The sequence below is a fragment of the Equus quagga genome, chromosome 4 (assembly GCF_021613505.1).
Source record: "Equus quagga isolate Etosha38 chromosome 4, UCLA_HA_Equagga_1.0, whole genome shotgun sequence".
In the NCBI taxonomy this organism is placed as follows: domain Eukaryota; kingdom Metazoa; phylum Chordata; class Mammalia; order Perissodactyla; family Equidae; genus Equus; species Equus quagga.
Genome location: NC_060270.1, coordinates 101,082,761 through 101,102,247, shown reverse-complemented (window position 1 = coordinate 101,102,247; position 19,487 = coordinate 101,082,761). Strand labels below are relative to the sequence as shown.

At 44.6% G+C, this 19,487-nt stretch overlaps 1 protein-coding gene across 2 annotated transcripts in view; it reads left to right on the top strand.

Moving 5' to 3' along the window:
- The first annotated feature begins 1,507 nt into the window (after nucleotides 1-1,507).
- Nucleotides 1,508-19,487, top strand: part of PLA2R1 (phospholipase A2 receptor 1) — a 105,528-nt gene continuing 87,548 nt past the window's right edge. For both annotated transcript variants that reach the window (XM_046658995.1, XM_046658994.1), the window contains exon 1: nucleotides 1,508-1,808. In XM_046658995.1, the coding sequence (XP_046514951.1) occupies nucleotides 1,703-1,808 (106 nt within the window). In that variant the 5' untranslated portion in view covers nucleotides 1,508-1,702. The remainder of the gene's footprint in view (nucleotides 1,809-19,487) is intronic.

Below are 19,487 nucleotides of genomic sequence, written 5' to 3'. Positions count from 1 at the left end.
ACAGCATGGCCTGCCAAGCGGTGCCACGTCCACACCCAGGATCTGAAGCGGTGAACCCTGGGCCAGTGAAGCAGAACTCGCACACTTAACCGTTGCGCCACCAGGCTGGCCCCAGGTTTTAGTTTTTGATAAGCACTCTCTTCCTGGCATGCAGATGACCATCTTCTCATTGTGTCCTCACATGCACTTTCCTCATGGCCTGCAGGTAGAGAGAGCTCTCTCTTTTCTTCCTCTTCTTTCGAGCCCACCAATCCTATCTAGGACAGCCCCCACTCCCTACAATTTCATTTAACCATAACTCCTTAAGAGCCCTGTCTCCAAATACAATTATATTGGAGGTTCAACACTAGCAGACAGTGTTACCCAAAAGTATTGGTTTGATCTTGGCCGATAGGCAGCTGAGAAAGGCAAGGTCCTCCAAGATCCCACCACTTTCCTCTTTTTTTAGGACGATTGGCCCTGAGCTCACACCTGTTGCCAATCTTCCTCCCTTTTTTTTTGTTTTTCTCCCCAAAGCCCCAGTGCGTAGTTGTATATCCTAGTTGTACGTCCTTCTAGTTCTTCTATGTGGGACGCAGCCACAGCATGGTGTGATGACTGTGTTTATGTCACTGCCCAGGATCTGAACTCATGGCAGTCAAAGCAGAGCCAATTGAACCACTACACCACAGCCGCCTCTCACCTTCCTCTTTTTAAAGCTCCCTTTTGCTTTCTTCCCTTCTCTGGCGTTTTAATGACTAACATCAAGGTACTATTCAGGAAAGGTCTTATATCAGCCTGTTCTTATGAATATTAAATGTTTCTAGTGTTCTGCTGATTATTTGAAAGACTACAGTTAGAAGGACTACGTTTTAGTCAGTTTTTCTCCTTCCTAGTTTAGGGAGTAACTTTTGCTAGATTAAGGAGTAACCTAGAGCAAATCACTTTGCCTTTCTAGATGGGTTTTCTCAGCTATAAAGGAGGATAACCCAGCTATTGTGCTGGGTTAGGGGGATCCGAGGAGAGGGGAGGGGAGGGGAATATTCTAAAACAGAAAAGAGCTCAACAATGAAAGAACCTTCGGGGTACTCTGGAGGGAGGAGGGTGGACACCCAGGCGCACCCCAGGCATCTCTAGTGGTCCGCATTCCAGAAGAGAGGAGGTCAAGAACGCTCCCAAAGCGCCTGGGTTCCCCGAGCAGCTCCATTAACTCTAAACAGCCTGCTGCCAAACCCGCAGTGTTTACCAGAATCTGGGAGATTTGCAAACCCAGATGTCAGACTTCCTGGCCCAGAGATTCTCAACTCGCTCACTCCCAACTCCTATTCAGCCTCCCCCAGGAAAGACAGAGGAGGCTGGAAGCAGGAGGAACGTGCATGGGGCAGCCTCCCCCCTCGTCCCTCCCCCCTACAAAGGCAGGAATTTCTGGGATGGGCAGATGGTCCACCCCCTCTTCCTCCTCCTTCTCCAGGCCGGAGTGCGTAGGGCGGGGAAAACCCTGCGACTTCCCGGTCTTCCAGCCCAGAGGCCCCAGCGCCTGCACACTGTGGCCGCAGGGGTGACGGAGTGGGTCTCGGAGGGCGCAGGGGGTGGCGAGGCCCGGGCAGGGTGGAGCGCGGAGGAAGGTGCGGTCCCACCTCCCGCGCCGAGGGGCGGCGCGCCCGGGCTGCAGCGCTGGTCCCTGCCGGCGCGACCCGGCTCAGGGCGAGTCCAGTGGTTAGCGATGCTGCTGCCTTCGCTGCTGCTGGTGCTGCTGTTGGGGGCACCATGGGGCTGCGCCCAGAGCGCGGCGGCGGCGCTTACCCCCGAGCGGATCCTCGAGTGGCAGGGTGAGTGTCCCCCCGGGCCAAAGGGACCAGATCGGCACAGCCGGGGCTGGAGTGGTGAAGGGAGAGGAGGAAGGGGCGACGCTGAGGGCGGGCGAACGCAGCAAGGGCGGCCGAGTTTATATGGTGGCAGCGTCTCTATAGTCCTGAGAAAGCCCTGTGGATGGGCCAGTCCTGCATCCGGAGGGGCCTGCACCCCGTTCTCCCGACTCCACAACCCTTCCTCCTGCGCCGTATCCTCCAGGCTCCTGCAGGGAGCGCGGTGAGCGGCGGGGTCTGAGCTCGCAGGCAACTTGACCCAGCTCTGACCCAGGAAAAGCGGGGCATAGGAGGACAGGAGACTTTTCAAAATGTAAACTCCTGAGTTGTTTATTGGGGAGGACCATCTCTCGGATAAATGATGGCAAAAAAGATGTCCCATTTCGTCCCCCCCCCAAGCAGGCCGTCTAGGTGTGCACCACCACCTGCAAAATGGCCCCAAGCCAGGCCTCTCCCCTCTTCCCCTTCAGGGAAAGAAAACTTACTCTTCTCTATTAACGCCTCATAGACTAAATGTGAGAGAGGAGACCCTGTGGCCTGGGTGAGCTGTGTGAGCTGGAGCAAATTACCCTCTTTGCGCCTCAGTTTCTCTCTTCCGAAAAATGGTGTCCGTGATATGCATAGGACCAGTGAGGATTAAATGACTTCTGTAAGGCACTTGGTGTGCCAGGGAGCGAGACTTCCTTCAGTTACCCCCGCAACACACACGCGCACACACGAACCTGTTCACCAAACATTTATTGAGCACCTACTACCACTTCCGAAAAAGTGGGCCATAAAAACCTTGTGAATAGCGGCGGAGCATGGTCTGATAGAGCCCGGGAAGGGGAGAGGAGGACGCAAAAGAAGGCCAGGTTCTGCTCTGCCGTTCACGGGGTCGCCAGGAATCGGAAGCGACTCCACGGCTCTAACAACAAATTTCACGTAAGACTAATAAAGAGACGTGCAAAGGGACTCGAGGAGACGTTGTCCTGCAGGGACTCACATGCTTGAATAACTGCATCGGCCGCCTCTGAGGCAAAGAAGCCAGTGTCCAAACGTCAAAGCCCATATATGAAGGGAGGGGGACGGAGGGGGAAGTTAAGTAAACCGGGAGAAGCCTCCTGACAGCCTCTCTCCTCTCTGCCTCTGGGATAAGTTTGGAGAGAAGGGGTAAGGCAAGGTGTAATCTATGTCTGTGCTCATTTTTTTTCCTTCTCCACGTCCTATGTATACGTTTTTGAGGTCGTCTTTCTGGACTGAATTCTCTAGCACTCCCCGGAGGCTTTCTCAGGGACTGGTTGAGTAATTCTCATTCTAAAGTGGCCATAGGTCAGAGATCTCTTACCTTCTTGGTCAGTTCAATAAAAATGCTCCTGTGGATGCACATCTGGCCCCATGATGTGATCCATGTCCACTGTGAGTTTACTGTACACTGCTTTTTCCTCTACATTTTGAAATGAGGGCTTTGCCGGAGTACCAGGTATCTAGAATACAGCAGCTGGACAGAAGCTGGCCGCGAGCCATGCAGAGAGAATGCGCTGGTGATCCTCTGAGCCAGGGTTAGCACCATGGGCTAATCCCTACTATATGCAGCAGACCCAAATCCTGGCCTGAAATCATTTCTAATCAGTGCCTTGTTTTCAGTAGTCAAGGACACTCTGAAGTTAGAACCATCTGCTACCTCCTGTGCACCCCAGGCGACAGTTTGCAAATCTGAAGGCCTTTGAAATAATAGGCACGGAGATTTCTCAAATATGAAAATGCTGCTACCAATTTGCTAAAGAGCAGGAGATTATGTGGCGTTGAATGTACCAATCCTCACACAGTCTCCCATCTATGACTGCAATCACCACATCAGCAGAATTTCAAGCATAACCTAAACGAGCTTGAAAGCAAGTTTTTCCTGTCTGTACAAAGATGGAAAAACAAAATCTTAGCATTGGAAGGGATCTGAGATACTGTCTGCTCCAGCCATCCATTTTTCAGATGTGGAAGCTGAGATACAGCCGTGGTATTTTTAGTCGTGTTTTTGGGTGCCTCACTTTACCGCTGTGTTCTCTATACCATGTTGACTTACTTTTAGCCATGATGGGCATCTACAGAGCAACCAGGAGAAAATATGCACCACTTCAGTTTCAAATCTGCCAATAAGGGATATGTAATAATGCAAGGCGGATTATGCATATAGTATTTTTCTTCTGACTTGTTGATATGCATTGTTCCATATCTATTATGATTGATCTGATATGTATTATAAGCATCCCAGCCTTGGGAGGCAGATGGTGGGTGGCGTTGTGCTGACTTCTTAATCATTTGTCAAAAATTTCGTGTTCAAAAATCAGTAGATGCAGTGTCATATAGTAGTTAAGTTCATGGGGTCTGGAGCCAGACTGTCTGGGTTCAAATCCTGGGTCTACCAATTCCAAGCTGTGTGACCATGGGCAAGTTACTTAACCTCTGTGTGCCTAAGTTTCCTCATATGTAAAAATGGAGCTAGTAATAGTGCTTACCCAAGTGTTGTCCTTTTATTTCAATATCACCACAGCTCCCTCTTCCTCTGCCAGTCTGGACCATTTTGATAGGTTGACAGCCCTGTAACAATTATTTACTGCCCTGCAAACTGCACTGTACTTAGCATGTCTCCTACCTCCTGCAGCCTGTCTCCTACCTCTTGCAACCTCCAGTTGGCTATACCAAGGGGCTTCATTGTGGTTCTGGTGTCTGAGCTCTTCTTCTAGTAAAGTGCTAAAACATAGTAACTTCACTCACTCAAGTACCCCCAATCATGGCAGGGCAGGAGAGAGAATGCAGAAGGGTCTAGGCTCTGTGGAAGTTGCTAAAGGAAATGAACTGGGGGCAAGTAAAAGAATTTTGAAGCTACATTGAGGGCTGAGAATTATCAATGTGAAATGGCCCCAACCAGCACAGTAGGAGAGTTCCCTCTGCAGCATTCGTCTGCCCAGCAGCAGCAGTGAGGGAGTCCAAGGCTGTATCAGTCCTTGGGGATGGTCAGGGTAGGCTCTTCTGAATGAGCAGTGACCAAAGGAAGTGAGGGTGCTGATGAGCGTGAGGTTAAAGTGGGGTCCTGGGGAGAAGAGGGCGAACCTGGGGTGGGGGGGGGGGGGGGCGTCTCTTGACATCCCGTGCCAATGGGAGGGGATGAGGAGCTGGAGGCCTCAGTTGTTCATTCATTATCTGTTGAGCACTGTGTGCTTTATCTCCCTGTCTTGGTTTGGGTTCACCCAAAAGCAGTAACTGAGACATGTATTTATTTGGGTGCAAATAGTTGATTTTGGAGGTAATTCTAGAAGGCGTGGTGAGGGAGTGAGGAAATGAGACAGGGAAGTGAAGAAAGAAAGCTGTTACAGGCAACTGAGGCTCAGTTGCACAAGGCCCCCTGAGGGACTGGGAGAATATGGTGGACACACTGAGGGGCGGGAAGTACAGGTACTTAGAACCCCCACCCCTCATTGATGGAGGGTTCCTGACGTCCCCATTGATGGAAGTCTCCTCAGCCTGCGTGGAACACCATCAGGCATGGAGACACAGAAAGTCAGTTGGAGTATATGGGAACCGTCTCAGGTGAGTGAGCCCCAGGGGAGGTGCCATGGGTAGGGAACTAACAGAATCTGTTACTCACTCCCAGACTGGAGAGAGAAAAATATGAGCAGGATATGATACTATTCGCAAGAGGCTGAGAGTCCAGAAACAGATAAAGAAACACAAACAATTTCAAAACAGTGCAGTAGATGTTATGATAGCAAGGAATGAACAAAGAGCTAGAGGGATGCAGAGGCGGGAACTGGCCTGAGGAGCTGGGAACTCACAAAAGGGCAGGGGCTGGCCCCGTGGCCGAGTGGTTAAGTTCGCGCACTCCGCAGCAGGCGGCCCAGTGTTTCGTTAGTTCGAATCCTGGGCGCGGACATGGCACTGCTCATCAGACCACGCTGAGGCAGCGTCCCACGTGCCACAACTAGAAGAACCCACAACGAAGAATACACAACTATGTACCGGGGGGCTTTGGGGAGAAAAAGGAAAAAATAAAAATAAAAAAAAATAAAAAAAAAAAGGGCATTTGTTTTCCTGAAGGATAAGTAGGTAGTTGCCACATCAAAAAAGGAGAAAGAGCATTCAAGGGAAAGCGTGGAATATGTGCACAGCACAGAATCACGTGTTGGGCAATAGTAGTTTAATGGGCTGAAAGTTCTAGTCCAGGCTCTTTTGGATGGAGGAAAAAGAGCCACTGAAGGTCACTCAGGCAAAGGTGGGGCTGTAGGTATGGGGACCAGGATCTCAAGGGGACCCAAGGACAGGCTCTCTTGTGCAACCAGCCCTCCTGGGAACTGAGAACTGGCCACTGGAATGAAGCATCTCCTTTCCCTCTCGGGCCACATGGTGGTCCCATTTGGTTCTCTTTCTGTGGACTGGTATCTTCTGCTTTCATGTGCAGGACTTTCACATGTAGCTCCCATAGCTTCTTTGGAAGAGTCGTAATTTCCTGGGAGAGGAATCTGGACACACTGGTCACAGCATTCTGGCCAGTCCCTGTGCTCTGCCCTTGAATCTGAGGCCTTCCCATGGCTCGGAGGCCGTGGGAGGGGCATGAGGAGCACACAGGGATGCTGCCCCATCAGGGGCCATGGGTGGAGTAAATCCCCAGAAGAGGGTCAGGGCAGAACAAGAAGCTGTGCCGTGTCTATATTTGGGAGCATGCGAGAGATGAGGAAGTGAAGATTTTGGTCAAAGGCACTCTGCTTATGGGAAAACAATTCTGGTTGGGTGAAGTGGGTACTGCTGAGAAGAGCCTTGTGAGTTTTAACAAAGGGGAACCAGATCACACTTTTAAGTTTAGGAATGCCATGGTCAGTTTGCACCTTGAAGAGGATGATTCTGGAGGGTAGCAAAGAGACCATCTGGAAGGTTAAAGCAATTGCCTGTAAAGAAAGATGCTGATGACCCGAACTAAGTCAGAACCAGTAGGAATATTGAGGAGCAGAAAGTTTGGATTCAAGAAATATGGGTTAAAAAGGAAGAAAATAAAAATAATAGACAGTGAAAATCAAGAGATGGAAGAAATGACAGAATGTAATTATACAATGGAAATAACAAGTTTTGGAGGTGGCTCCATTCTCAGTAGTGACTGGATCCAAGCTATGGTTATAGGAGTGATCACTAAAGTGGAGAACAGGTGAAAGAAGGTCCTTGGAGCAGAGGAGGTTGAAGAACCGAGAGTCCAGAGCTGTACAGACATGCATGTCTGGAATAAAAGTTTCATCAAAGAATACCCTTACTGGGGCAGCCCAGTGGTGTAGTGGTCAAGATCGTGCGTTCCACTTCTGCAGCCCAGGGTTCACGAGTTCGGGTCCTGGGCGTGGACCTAGCACCACTCATCAAACCATGCTGTGGCAGCATCCCACATAAACTAAAGGAAGATTGGCATAGGTGTTAGCTCAGTGACAATCTTCCTCAAGCAAAAAGAGGAGTATTGGCAACAGATGTTAGCTCAGGGCCAATCTTCCTCAGAAAAAAAAATACCCTTACCTAATATGATGTGCTGCTACTTTGTACTCTGTGCCATTCTATTTTGTTTTGTAGTGCTGGTCATGACACACTAAATTGATTTCATGACCCATTAATGAGCCACGACCTGTGGTGGAGAAAACACTGGGCTAGGGTGTTAGATCATCTGTGTGAAAGGTAAAGCCTCTGAGATAGAAAGGACAACATGGTGCCTGATGGTATCACGTAGTGAATACGAGGAAGGGGTTCAGGGCAGTGCACTACAATGCAGAGGAAGAGAAGAAAGGATGCCCTGTGGGAGAGCTTTCTGAAAAAGGGTGATGAGACCCGCCACCTGAAGACAGCAGTGGGCAGAAGTCGTGACCCTGAAATTTCCCCCACAGGTTCCATTTCTTATAGGAAGGTAAAAATGCCACTCTCTGCTGCTCCTAATAGTATCTAACACTTGGGGAGTGGTTACTGTGTGCCATTTTACATTCATTAGCACACTGAATCCTCCCCATGATCAGGTAGGTATTATTAATACACACCCTTCATTTACATGAAGAAGGGGTAAGCAACTTGCACCTACAGGAATTTGTAGCGTGGGGATGTGAACCAGGCGGTGGAGCACTAATGCAAAGTACCTCTGGATAGCCTTGTGACCCCACAAAGTAGTTCATTCTGTGTCCCACTGTTTGCTGGGAGCTTGTGATCTGATTTCATGGCAGGAGGCACAGGAAGCCAGCCTCTTGTTCTCTGCAACTCCTCCTTTTCCAAACTAGTACTTCCACGTGTAGGAGTGTATATATTCATAAAGCAGAAATCTGGAAAGCTATTGATTTTCTAAAAACTGTTCTAGGCAATTCCTACAGCCCTGGACAACAAGCCATTCTCCTAATGTGGAGATTTGGAATTTAAAAGCATGATCAGATACTAGTTTAGCTGCCCTTCCTGGCCGTAAATCATTCCAACCATCTGACTCCATTTTTCCCATCTCTCTCCGTCATCTCTAGAATCTTTTCCACTTCCATACTCTCTCATCCCAGCTTTTCTGACTGGCTCTTTTCCTCACGAGCCTTTGGGAGTCAGCGTAGATTTTTAGTATTCCTGGACCTTTTACTCTTTCTCATTAAGCTCCTACCCTCTTTTCCTATTGTTGGTTGTCGCAGTAACTGATACCACACAATGCAGGTTCCAAGCCAGTGACCAGAAGGGCTGAGCCACACAGAGAGCTCAGCTGTCCTGTCAGCTCCCCTTCCTTGACCTAACAATTTGCTTATTTATCTCGGGTTTTCTGCAGAAATGATTCCTTTGTTTTGCCTCTTCTGAGCTCATCCCTCTGCAGTGAATCCTCACATGATCGTCAAAGTCACGTATTTGAGACATTTATAGACTCCTGCCTCCATTTTCTTTTAGAAATTATCCTTGAAAGCCTTTTAGGAGATGTTCCACTGCAAAGCCAGGAACATGTTATATTTTTTGAATTGATCAGAATGAAAAGAAATATTATAGTTCACAAAAGAAACAAACAACACCTTATAAACACCATCTTAAGACATTTGGGGGAAAATATTTTATAAAGCCACTCAAAAAAATGGAGGAATATTTTTTGAATTTCTATAAATTGTGTTCTGTGATAAAGAGCTAAACAAAACAGACAAGAGGTTTCTGCTTTCATGTGTGACCACATGACTTTTTAATTTATGATACTTTCCAGACTACCACAGTTCCAAAGAAATATGCTAATAAGAAAGGCCCACTGTTTCTGGCTCTTGGCATTCTTTTCTTGAGTGCTTTCCTTTTCGATTATGAAAATATAAACAGGAAATTCTAAGTGATTATCTAACTATGAACACTGTTGTCTTATTTTGCACTGTCCATGTTCAAGTTTAAGATTTGCGTTTCTCTTATTAATAAATACAAAGTGACCATAGTAACTGAGGTAATCCTTAACAGGATCCTGTGATCCTATAAACCCATTGCGGAGACGGGGAAACCAAGGCAGATACTCTTTAGCTTCAAGCAGTTTTGCCCTAAAAAAGTGCTCTGTAGTTTGCCAAAGTCTTTCTTCCATAGTCTTAGCCTGGTTCACATGAGAACAGAGTGGGTTTCATGGGCATGTGACCCATGTAGTCACACAGGGCCTCATGCTCAGCAAGCCCTTAAACTTAAGGTTTAATACTCTGGTTTTGAGTTTTGGAATTCGTAATAATTTTAATATTTGAATTTGTGTGTTGGGCATGAAGTCCCGTGGGACAATGGAGCATGAGCCAGGGCCTTGGAGCTTTGGCTCAAGCTCAGTCCCACCTCATGTCACCTCCCTACCTCTCCTGGATGGGTTTTCAGCCTCCTGTCCCCATTCCAGCTCTCTGCCTGTCGTGGCAACTGGGTTGCGTTGGGGTTGGGGGACTGGGTGTCCAGGGCCTGGGAGCAGACGGCCAGTGGCATCTACAGCAGAGCAGGGCAGTGGCTGACCCCGCTGGGCTGGCAGCACCACTGCGTGTTAGACAGGGACTGAGTGAGAAGCTGTCACCTAATCTCGATCCAGGTACCGAGGGTGTTCCCAGCACTTTCTGACTAGGAGGCTCCAATCCCTCATGGGCCCATGGGAAGTGGAGATTGATTTGACTTCCCTGCCCCAGCCAGGGCCTCACATTTTTATTTTACTCTGGGTCCTCCAAATTAGGTAGCCAGCCTGAACAAAAAGCATAGGGACTGTTACAGGTTGAATTGTGTCCCCATCAAAATTTACACGTTGAAGTCCTAACCCTCCAATGCCGAGAATGAGACCTTATTTGGAGATAGGGTCTTTATAGAGGCAATCAAGTTACAATGAGTTGATTAGAGTGGGCCCTGATTTAATATGACTGATGTCCTCATAAGAAGGGGAAACTTGGACACAGAAATATGCACAGAGAGTAGATGATATGAAGAAACACAGGGAGAAGACAGCCTTCTGCAAGCCAGGGAGAACAGCCTGGTACAGATCCGTCCCTCGCAGCCCTCCAAAGGAGCCAGCCCTGCTGACACCTTGAGTTTTGACTTGCAGCCTCTAGATCTGTAAGACAATAAATTTATGTTGTTTAAACCCCTCAGTTTGTGGCAGTACAGGCATACCTCAGAGAGATTGCGGGTTCAGCTCCAGACCACTGCAATAAAACAAATATTGCAGTAAAGAGTCACAAGAATTTTTTGGTTTCCCACTGCATATGAAAGTTATGCTTACAGGGTATGGTGGTCTATTAAGTGTGTGTTAGCGTTGTGTCTAAAAAAACAATGTATATACTTTAATTAAAAAATACTTTATTGCTTAAAAAATGCTAACTATCACCTGAGCCTTCAGCAAGTTGTAATCTTTTTGCTGGTGGAGTGTCTTGCCTCAATGCTGATGGCTGCTGACTGGTCAGGTGGGAGTGGCTGTGGCAATTTCTTAAAATAAGACAACAGTGAAGTTTGCTCCATGAATTGACTCTTCCTTTCACAAATGACTTTTCTGTAGCATGGCATTTTGATGGCATTTTACCCACAGTAGAACTTCTTTCAAAATTGGATCAGTCCTCTCAAACCCTGATGCTGCTTTATCAACTAAGTTTATATAATATACTAAATCCTTTGTTGTCATTGCAGCAATTTTCACAGCATCTTCAACAAGAGAAGATTCCATGTCAAGAAACCACTTTCTTTGCTCATCCCTAAGAAGCAACTCCTCATTCAAATTTTATCATGAGATGGCAGCAATTCAGTCACAACTTCAGGCTCTACTTCTAATTCTAGTTCTCTTGCTATTTCCTCCACATCTGCAGTTACTCCCTCCATGGAAGTCTTGAACCCCTCAAAGTCATCCATGAGGGTTGGAATCAAGCTCTTCCAAGCTCCTGTTAATGTTAGTATTTTGACCTCTTCCCATGAATCACAGATGTTCTTATGGCATCTAGAATAGTGAATCCTTTCCGGAAGGTTTTCCATTTACTTTGCCCAGATCCATCAGAGGAATCACCATCTATGGCGGCTATAGCCTTATGAAATGTATTTCTTAAATAATAAGACTTGAAAGTCTAAATTACTCCTTGATCCATGGGCTATAGCATGGATGTTGTGTTAGCAGGCATGAAACCAACATTAATTTCATTGTATATCTCCATCAGAGCCCTTGGATGACCAGGTGCATTGTTGATCAGCAGTAATATTTTGAAAGGAGTCTTTTTTTCTGAGGAGTAGGACTCAACAGTGGGCTTAAGATATTCAGTAAACCATGTCATAAACAGATGTGCTGTCATCCAGGCTTTGTTGTTCTATTTATAGAGCACAGGCAGAGTAGATTTAGCATAATTCTTTAGGGCCCTAGGATTTTTGGAATGGTAAATGAGCACTGGCTTCAACTTAAAGTCAGCAGCTGCATTAGCCCCTAACAAGAGAGTCACTCTGTTCTTTGAAGCTTTGAAACCAAGCATTGACTTCTCCTCTCTAGCTGTGAAAATCCTAGATGGCATCTTCTTCAGGCTGTTTCATCTCCATTGAGAATCTGTTGTTTAGAGTAGCCACCCTCATTAATTATGTTAGCTAGATCTTTTGGACAACTTGCTGCAGCTTCTACATCAGCATTTGCTTCTTCACCTTGCACTTTTATGCTATGGAAATGCTTCTTTCCTTAAACCTCATGAATAAAGCTCTGCTTGCTTCAACCTTTTCTTCTGTAGCTTCCTCACCTCTCAGCCTTCATAGAATTGAAGAGAGTTAGGTCCTTGCTCTGGATTAGGTTTTGGCTTAAGGGAATGTTGTGGCTGGTTTGATCTCCTATCCAGACCACTGCAGCTTTCTCCATATCAGCAATAAGTCTGTTTGGCTTTCTTATCATTCGTATGTTCACTGGAGTAGCACTTTTAATTTCCTTCAAAAACTTTTCCTTTGCATTCACAACTTGGCAAATTGTTTGGTGCAAGAGGCCTAGCTTTCAGCCTACCTCGGCTTTCAGCATGTGTTCCTCACTAAACTTAATCACTTCTAGCTTTTGATTTAAAGTGAGAAATGTGTGACTTTTCCTTTCACTTGAACACTTAGAGGCCATTGTGGGGTTATTAATTGGCCTTATTTCAATATTTTTGTGTCTGAGGGCATAGGGAGGACCAAGGAGAAGGAGAGAGATGGGAATAGCCAGTCAATGGAGCAGTCAAAACACACACAACATTTATCGATTAAGTTTACCATCATTTATGGGTATGCCACAGTTCATGGCACCCCAAAACAATTACAATAGAAACATCAAAGATCACTCATCACAGATCATCAAAAAATGTATAATAATAAAGAAAAAGTTTGAAATATTGCAAGAATTACCAAATTGTGACACAGAGACAGGAAGAGGGCAAATGCTGTTGGAAAAATGGAGCCGATAGACTTGCTCCATTCAGGGTTGCCACAAACCTTCAATTTTTAAAAAAACATAATATTGTACTTTGTCATGGTAGTCCTAGCAAACTACAGTCACACACTGCATAATGACGTTTCAGTCAACCATGCACTGCATATACGATAGTGGTCCCATAAGATTAGTACCATATGGACTAGGAGTGTAGTTGGCTATAGCATCTAGCTTGGTGTAAGCACGCTGTATGATCGCACAATGATGAAATCCCCTAACGGTGCATTTCTCAAAATGTACCCTTGTGGTTAAGCGACACATGACTGTAATATATGGTCTAACAATATACTAACATTGAAAGTTGGTTCTGTTTCTGCTTTAATTTCTACCTGCCACTTAAGAAAATGTAATTTTTTAAATGAGTGTATTCTCAGAGCAGTTAAGATGGATAGCTCATTATGGAAAGTCACTATTGTGACATTATTGGAAGCAAAATAGCTGTTAGATACTTTTGAGTTAAATAAAGAGAAAATGATGGAGGAATAGACCAAGAGCTAAAAGGAAGAAAAATGTTTTCAACTCCATTTAAAAATTCTTTGGTAAGATCCCGAGATAGAGCAAAGAACTTCAGAAGAGGTAATAAGATTTTCTGCAAGCTCCTGCTAAATGAGCAAGACGGAGAGGGAGGGACAGGGCAGGGAAGGAGAATGGCAGGGAGCGCAAAGGACGGTCTGAAAAGGTTAACCCGCTTCACACAGGGGTTGGTAACAGGCAGTTGGAATCCTCACAAAACTGGAGCCTGGTGGAGCCGATTAAGCTGGGTTTCATTTTTCCCGCATGTGAGAAAGAGTTTAGTATGCCTCATGGAACTTGGAGCGAAGATTTGGGGAGATTAGAGAGAAAGGAGACGAGAACACGTAAAAAGATTTAACAAGAGGGGTCCCAGGGACCTGTGGAGGTGGTGATTATCCAGGTTCAGAAGCTGCAGGAGAATAAAGAAGGCTCAAAGTCAAGGAGAGTGTGAGGTCAGGGAAAGAGAAGGAAGTTCTGAGACAGGATGAGGAGATATTTTTAAATGTACTTAACTTTTTAGTTGATTAGTAGAAGGCAATTGATAGGAAGCCACAGACTTTATAGGTGCTGCCAGATTGTCAAGAGTCAAGCACTGAATCTCAGATGATCTGGGATAAAATACAAAGATTCATACAGAGAGGGCCAGGAATGGGGGACACACTTCTCACATTGTTCTGTGAGTCTGTTCTTTCAAGCACAATCCACATGCTTCAAGCATCCAAAATTCCTTGCTTATTGGTTCGGAAAGTCATTTTAAGAGTCCAGATTTTCTGCATCGTTCAGCCATGAATGGGACTTGATTCAGCCACTTAACAACATCCCTTCCTGCTACAGACTAATCTAAGTAAGGAAGACAATCAGATCTGAATCTTTTATTCACTGGACGGGACAAATCCAAATATGTGTATCTAGACTATGTCAATACATTTCAAGAGAGAAGCTGCTCACCTTTAGCTTGGTTGTGGGACAGAGATGCCCGCCCCAGCTACCTCCCAGACCCCTTCCATGCTGAGACTGAAATACTGTCAGAACAGCAAGGAACTTGACAGATTCAAGGGATGATACAGGGCAGGAAGTGCGTGAACCCAGCACCAGCTGTGTGGGTGGATGGAGTGGAAGAGGTTTAATCCCTGGGGAAAAGGGTAGGAGATTGAAATTGGATTGCAGTTGGAAAGCTGCGGTTTCCTAATAGCTTGTCTTAAATATTGCACTTGACGTGAACCGTGCATTTGAACTTTTCCTTCCAGTTCCCTTAACATGGAGTAGCACAGAGGCTGACTGTATGTGTGTATTGGATTAGCTGGCCACCACCATGGTGTAATTTCTTGAATACCAGGAAGCATAAGAGCCAGCTGGCCTAAAATCCACTATAAAAAGAGTATTTCTTTAGGAATTGTTGTTTTACTGTTTGTTTCAAGTGTTTTTTGTTGAAAAAAAAATTACCCTTGCTTAACACTTCAAACCTTATCTTATTGACTTAACACTTCAACCCTTCAGCCAATTCTAAGAGAAGAGTTGTTTAAGGCAGAAGGGGACACCAAAAGGCAGGTGGAGGTGATCAGAAGGCGTGATGAACATGAAGTGAGAGACCTCAAGAGAAACTTGCTATAGGTACTCCCAGTTGGCACTGTTCAAACAGACAGATCAAACTCTAGGAGTAGCCCCAGGCTTTGAACTCCAACCTCCTGGCATTGTAGGAATTGGCAGGCATCTGACAGCCAAGCAAATACCTGAAGCCAGAAAACAAGTCGTTGCAACCACTTTTTCCAGAATCCTACATTCTATCAATCACCAAATCCTGTCATTTCTTCCCCCTTTGAATTCTCTCTCTAGGCACTAACCATTCCCTCCTTTCCTTTCTCATCACCACCAGTTGGAATGACACATTCTGGCTCCCTTGCCAGATTGTAGCGATCGTCTCCAGACTGGTCTGCATTCCACACATGGACTGTCTCATCCCAGCTAACTAAGGACTCTTCCGAGGCAGCAACGGGGACATTTGCCTTCACACCTATATTCTAGCTCTTAACACAATGCTCGGCATGCACTAAGTGCTCGATAAATGTTTTGGTTGAATGATTTGCCATCCCAATTCATCTTCTACCCCACAGCCTCAATCATGCCTTCTCTTGTTCCGAAAGCTCTGTTTTATCTGAAGAATAATATGCAAACTTTTGGATAAAATTCAAGTTCTTCGTAAAATGACCCCCGACTGCCTCTTTTCAACTTCATATTCTACAACCACCAAACTCTTTTATGTAGCCAGGCTCTTGTCATCCTGATTATTTTTATCCTATCTGAGCTTTGGTGACATTCTCTCTGTCCAGAATGCTGCTTAATCAACTCTTCACCTCTCCATCTGTGGACCTCCTCCGCTATCCTGAACTCTCTCTCTGTGACGAAGATGGACTGGCATTCGTGCTGGTCTAGTTTACCAGTGTACCTCCATGTGTGACAAATAGTAGATCCCTAATAATGTTTGCTGAATGAAAATGTGTGTGTGTGTATGTGTGTGTTTATGTGTGTGTGTGTGCACGCACGTACAAGACAGAATGAGAGAAAGAGGTTGATTTCTCGGATCTTCTAGGCCAAACTGACCCCTTCTACCCTGGGCTTCCACCCCATTGGGCTTAAACCTCTTATATCAGAATATATTCTGGCATTAAGTTATATTCTTTCTGTGCATTTCATGATTTACTCCAGGGAGAACATCAGGTCCTCGAGGGCAAACACTGTGACATATATCTCCTTCTATCTGCAGCCTTCCTAACACATACCATATTAGGCACTCGATAAATGTTTGCTTGAAATTTCAAGTCTCCTATTCCAAATTCTTTGGCAACAAACTATAGCAGTTCATTTTCTTCTTTCTAGTTTATAAATGAACTTATGTAAATAAAGCTAGACCTGGACCTATATGGTTCTCTCTGAGCATACGGGTATGAAACTTCTAAGACAAAATGGATTTGGAAAAAAATGTAAAAGAACAATTCAATTAAATGAGCTTTACAGACCCATCCAGCTCTGAAGTTCGTGATTCTGGGTTAATGGGTAAAGTTAGTCTCCTCTGCCACGTCCATATTCCTTCCAGTGCTGTGCTGTCTCCTCCATGGGAAGTGGGCAAGTACGTGAGAACACACACTCTCCACGCAGAAAGCTCTGATGACACTGAGAAGTCATGTCCACCTCACACATGACATCAGTTAAGGATCCAGTTGAGTGTTTTCAATTCCGATCTATGTTCTTTTTTATTATTTTTCATCACTTGTCTTTAAGGGCTTATGTTGAGTGCACTTATAGTGTTTTCTTTGGAACTAATGAAACTCCCTTCTTTTCATTAACTAGGAGAATTCCTGTGATTCCACAACAAATAGATATAGTTTTAAGGGACATGTATGTAAGCAAATAATTCCTCTCTCTATCTCTAGCACCCTACGCAGTGCCTACCACATAGTCATCCCCCAGTGAATGCTTGTTGAATGAATGAAGTCGTATTCTGCAGGCAGTCATGAAAGGACTACCCTAAACTTAATTCAACACTTAACCAAGGAAGCATTCTTCTCCCATTCCTTAGAAAATATAAGTTCTCCTATGGGGCCAAAGGATGGGTCTAAAATGGTCTTCTCCTAAAAGCAACTCAGAAGAAGAAAGTAAAGCCACTGTCTTCCATGAATTTTACTTTAAAAAAAAATGATGAAAATTAGCTTATAAGTTACTTCTAGTCAATCAATCTTTTTCTCCTCCTAAACTTATAATTATGAAGGGAAGTATAATAACATTTTACTGCAAAGAGATTTAATAATTCTGGCGGTACTTCATTAATCACTTAATCAGTGTTCAAGCAGAACTGATGTCCTTGACACATATAATCAATCTCGATTCTTCCTACATTTGATTTTCATCCCTTTTGAAATCTGCCTACTGACACTAAGGATTGGTGGCTTATTTTCACATTATGTTTTTGTTACAGACAGCTCATCTGCGTATAATAATAATCAGAATATTGATACCTATTGGGTCTCCTCATAGTCTATTTGAAAACAATTGTTTTCTCTTCAGTGATTTTTGGAGATCAATGGTGCTAGGACCACATTCTATTATAGCTTAATGGGAAAATGGGATTGGGCCATTTTTCAGCTGAGTATAACAAAGTATAGTTTGGAGTTGGCATGTTTATTGTTATTGGTAAGCCAGAGCTACTTGTTTATGACACATTCTGAAGAAGTTTTCCAAAGCTGCATTCTTAAGGCAGCTGGGCATGGAAATCTAATAGCACCTCACAACTGAGCAGCATGAGATTGTTTGTCTAATATCTTCTGCTTTGGAAAAGTGTTTTTATGATCACTGGTGTGACCAAAGAAGTTCTGATTCTACCACTCCTTTTTCTTAACACTTAATAATTTGGATGTTTAAAAACATTATTTATGCACCCCAAATTTTAGTGACATATAATTTTTGTGTCCACTTACTCACAGACCACCCATTCACCCATCTGTACATTTCTTATAAGAGAGCTACAGTATAGACTGTACAGGTAGATAGTGTGGAAGATGAACAGATGAATCTTAATTCATAATTACACACATATTTGAACAAACAAGACAATGATTGTGTTATCTGGTTGTTTGAAGAGTATTTTTCCTCCATAAAAGGTGGTAGCATGGTATTTCACAATTGGTTAAGACTAAAAAGCTTCTGTGTGCTGCAGAAGCTAAAGTAAAAATGAGTTTTTGAGAGAAGTCTGTGAGGTGTGCTCAAATTAGCACTCTACAGGTATCCAACAAGTTGTACAGCTGGAACTACAGACCAAGAATCAGAAAACCAGAGGGATAATAACAATAATAACAACAACTCACATTTACTGAGGTCTTCCCATGCCAAGGTGTAGTGTAGTGTGCTTTGCATGGGTTATTTAAAGGAATACTCAACATCCCTATGAGGTCAGTATCATACATATTCCCAGTTTAAAGAGGAAAGGTGAGACTCACAGAGGTCAAGAAATTTGCCCAAAGTTACAAAGCTGATCTGTGGCAGGTCTGCCTGATTCCAGAGCTCTCAACCATTAGCCAGATGGTCTACTCACCTATCTTAATGTGTAAACTGAGGCCCAGCGGCTGAGGTGCAGCTGGTAAATTGCAGAGTTGGATATATTCGAACATATTAGATAGAAGCAAAACTACAGAACAATTATGATAAAATAATTATCCTTTAGTGAAAAATTAATGAAACTCTGGTCTAACTGGAAAGTAATTAGTAGATTACAACAGAAATTAAGGTTACCATTTTACCCAGGCGTGAAAAGGTGAGAGTGGGAGAGGAGGTTAATTATCACAGTCCATGTTGCATTGGCAAGAGGTAGATTTGATCTTGAATGACTATTACTAATAACCATATAGACATGGGCTTCATTAGGAAAATAAATTTCCTGACCTAAATGAAATCTCCCTTAAACTATTCATTCTCTCCTCCCCACAACACACCCTCCCATCTCTTTTGCTCTGATGCATGGTGATCAAAGCAATTTTCTGACAACTAATTCAACTCCTCAAATATATGGTTACAAGTAAGGTTATCAATTATTAAATGAAGTATAGCTTTCATTAATACGTTGACAATCTGTTTTTAACAGTGTCTTAAGTGATTTTGGTTACTGTAAATCAGTTCTTCTCGGCCTGAGTAACTTTCGAGGGGGAAAAAAAAGAACTTTTACCAAAAGGAAGCATTGTTCCCATGCGCCAATATTGAGGAGGCTCGTTCTGCCCTGTTCCGAATCTCTAGGTCTCTGCCTATTCCTGCTATGCCCCTGCCACATAAGGCAACTTGCCCTAAACTGCAGCCATTTTAAAGGAATGAGAAAATGTCCCTTTGGATTTTTGAAGAATGGACAGGAAGTAAAATATAAGAGGAGAGCCTAGCTAATGGGAGAACAAAAGAGCTCTTGGACTGACCAGACGTTCTGAGCCGAGCAGCCTCAGCAACCACAGGCCCAAGCAGAGGCAGCCGGCGTGTTTAATCAGCAGCAAGCATTCACTGAACTTCTACAATGTGCTCAGTACACTCTGTGCTTAGACTCAAGAAGTTAGGCATGATTTCCACCTTCAAAAAACCTGTGGGATGTCAAGTTCGTAACTGTGGTATGATAGGCGCCTTCCAGGCCAGCAGCTGGAGGTAAAGTCAGGTAGTGGACAGGTAGAAGCATTTTTTTCTCACCAGCATCACTTCTTGTA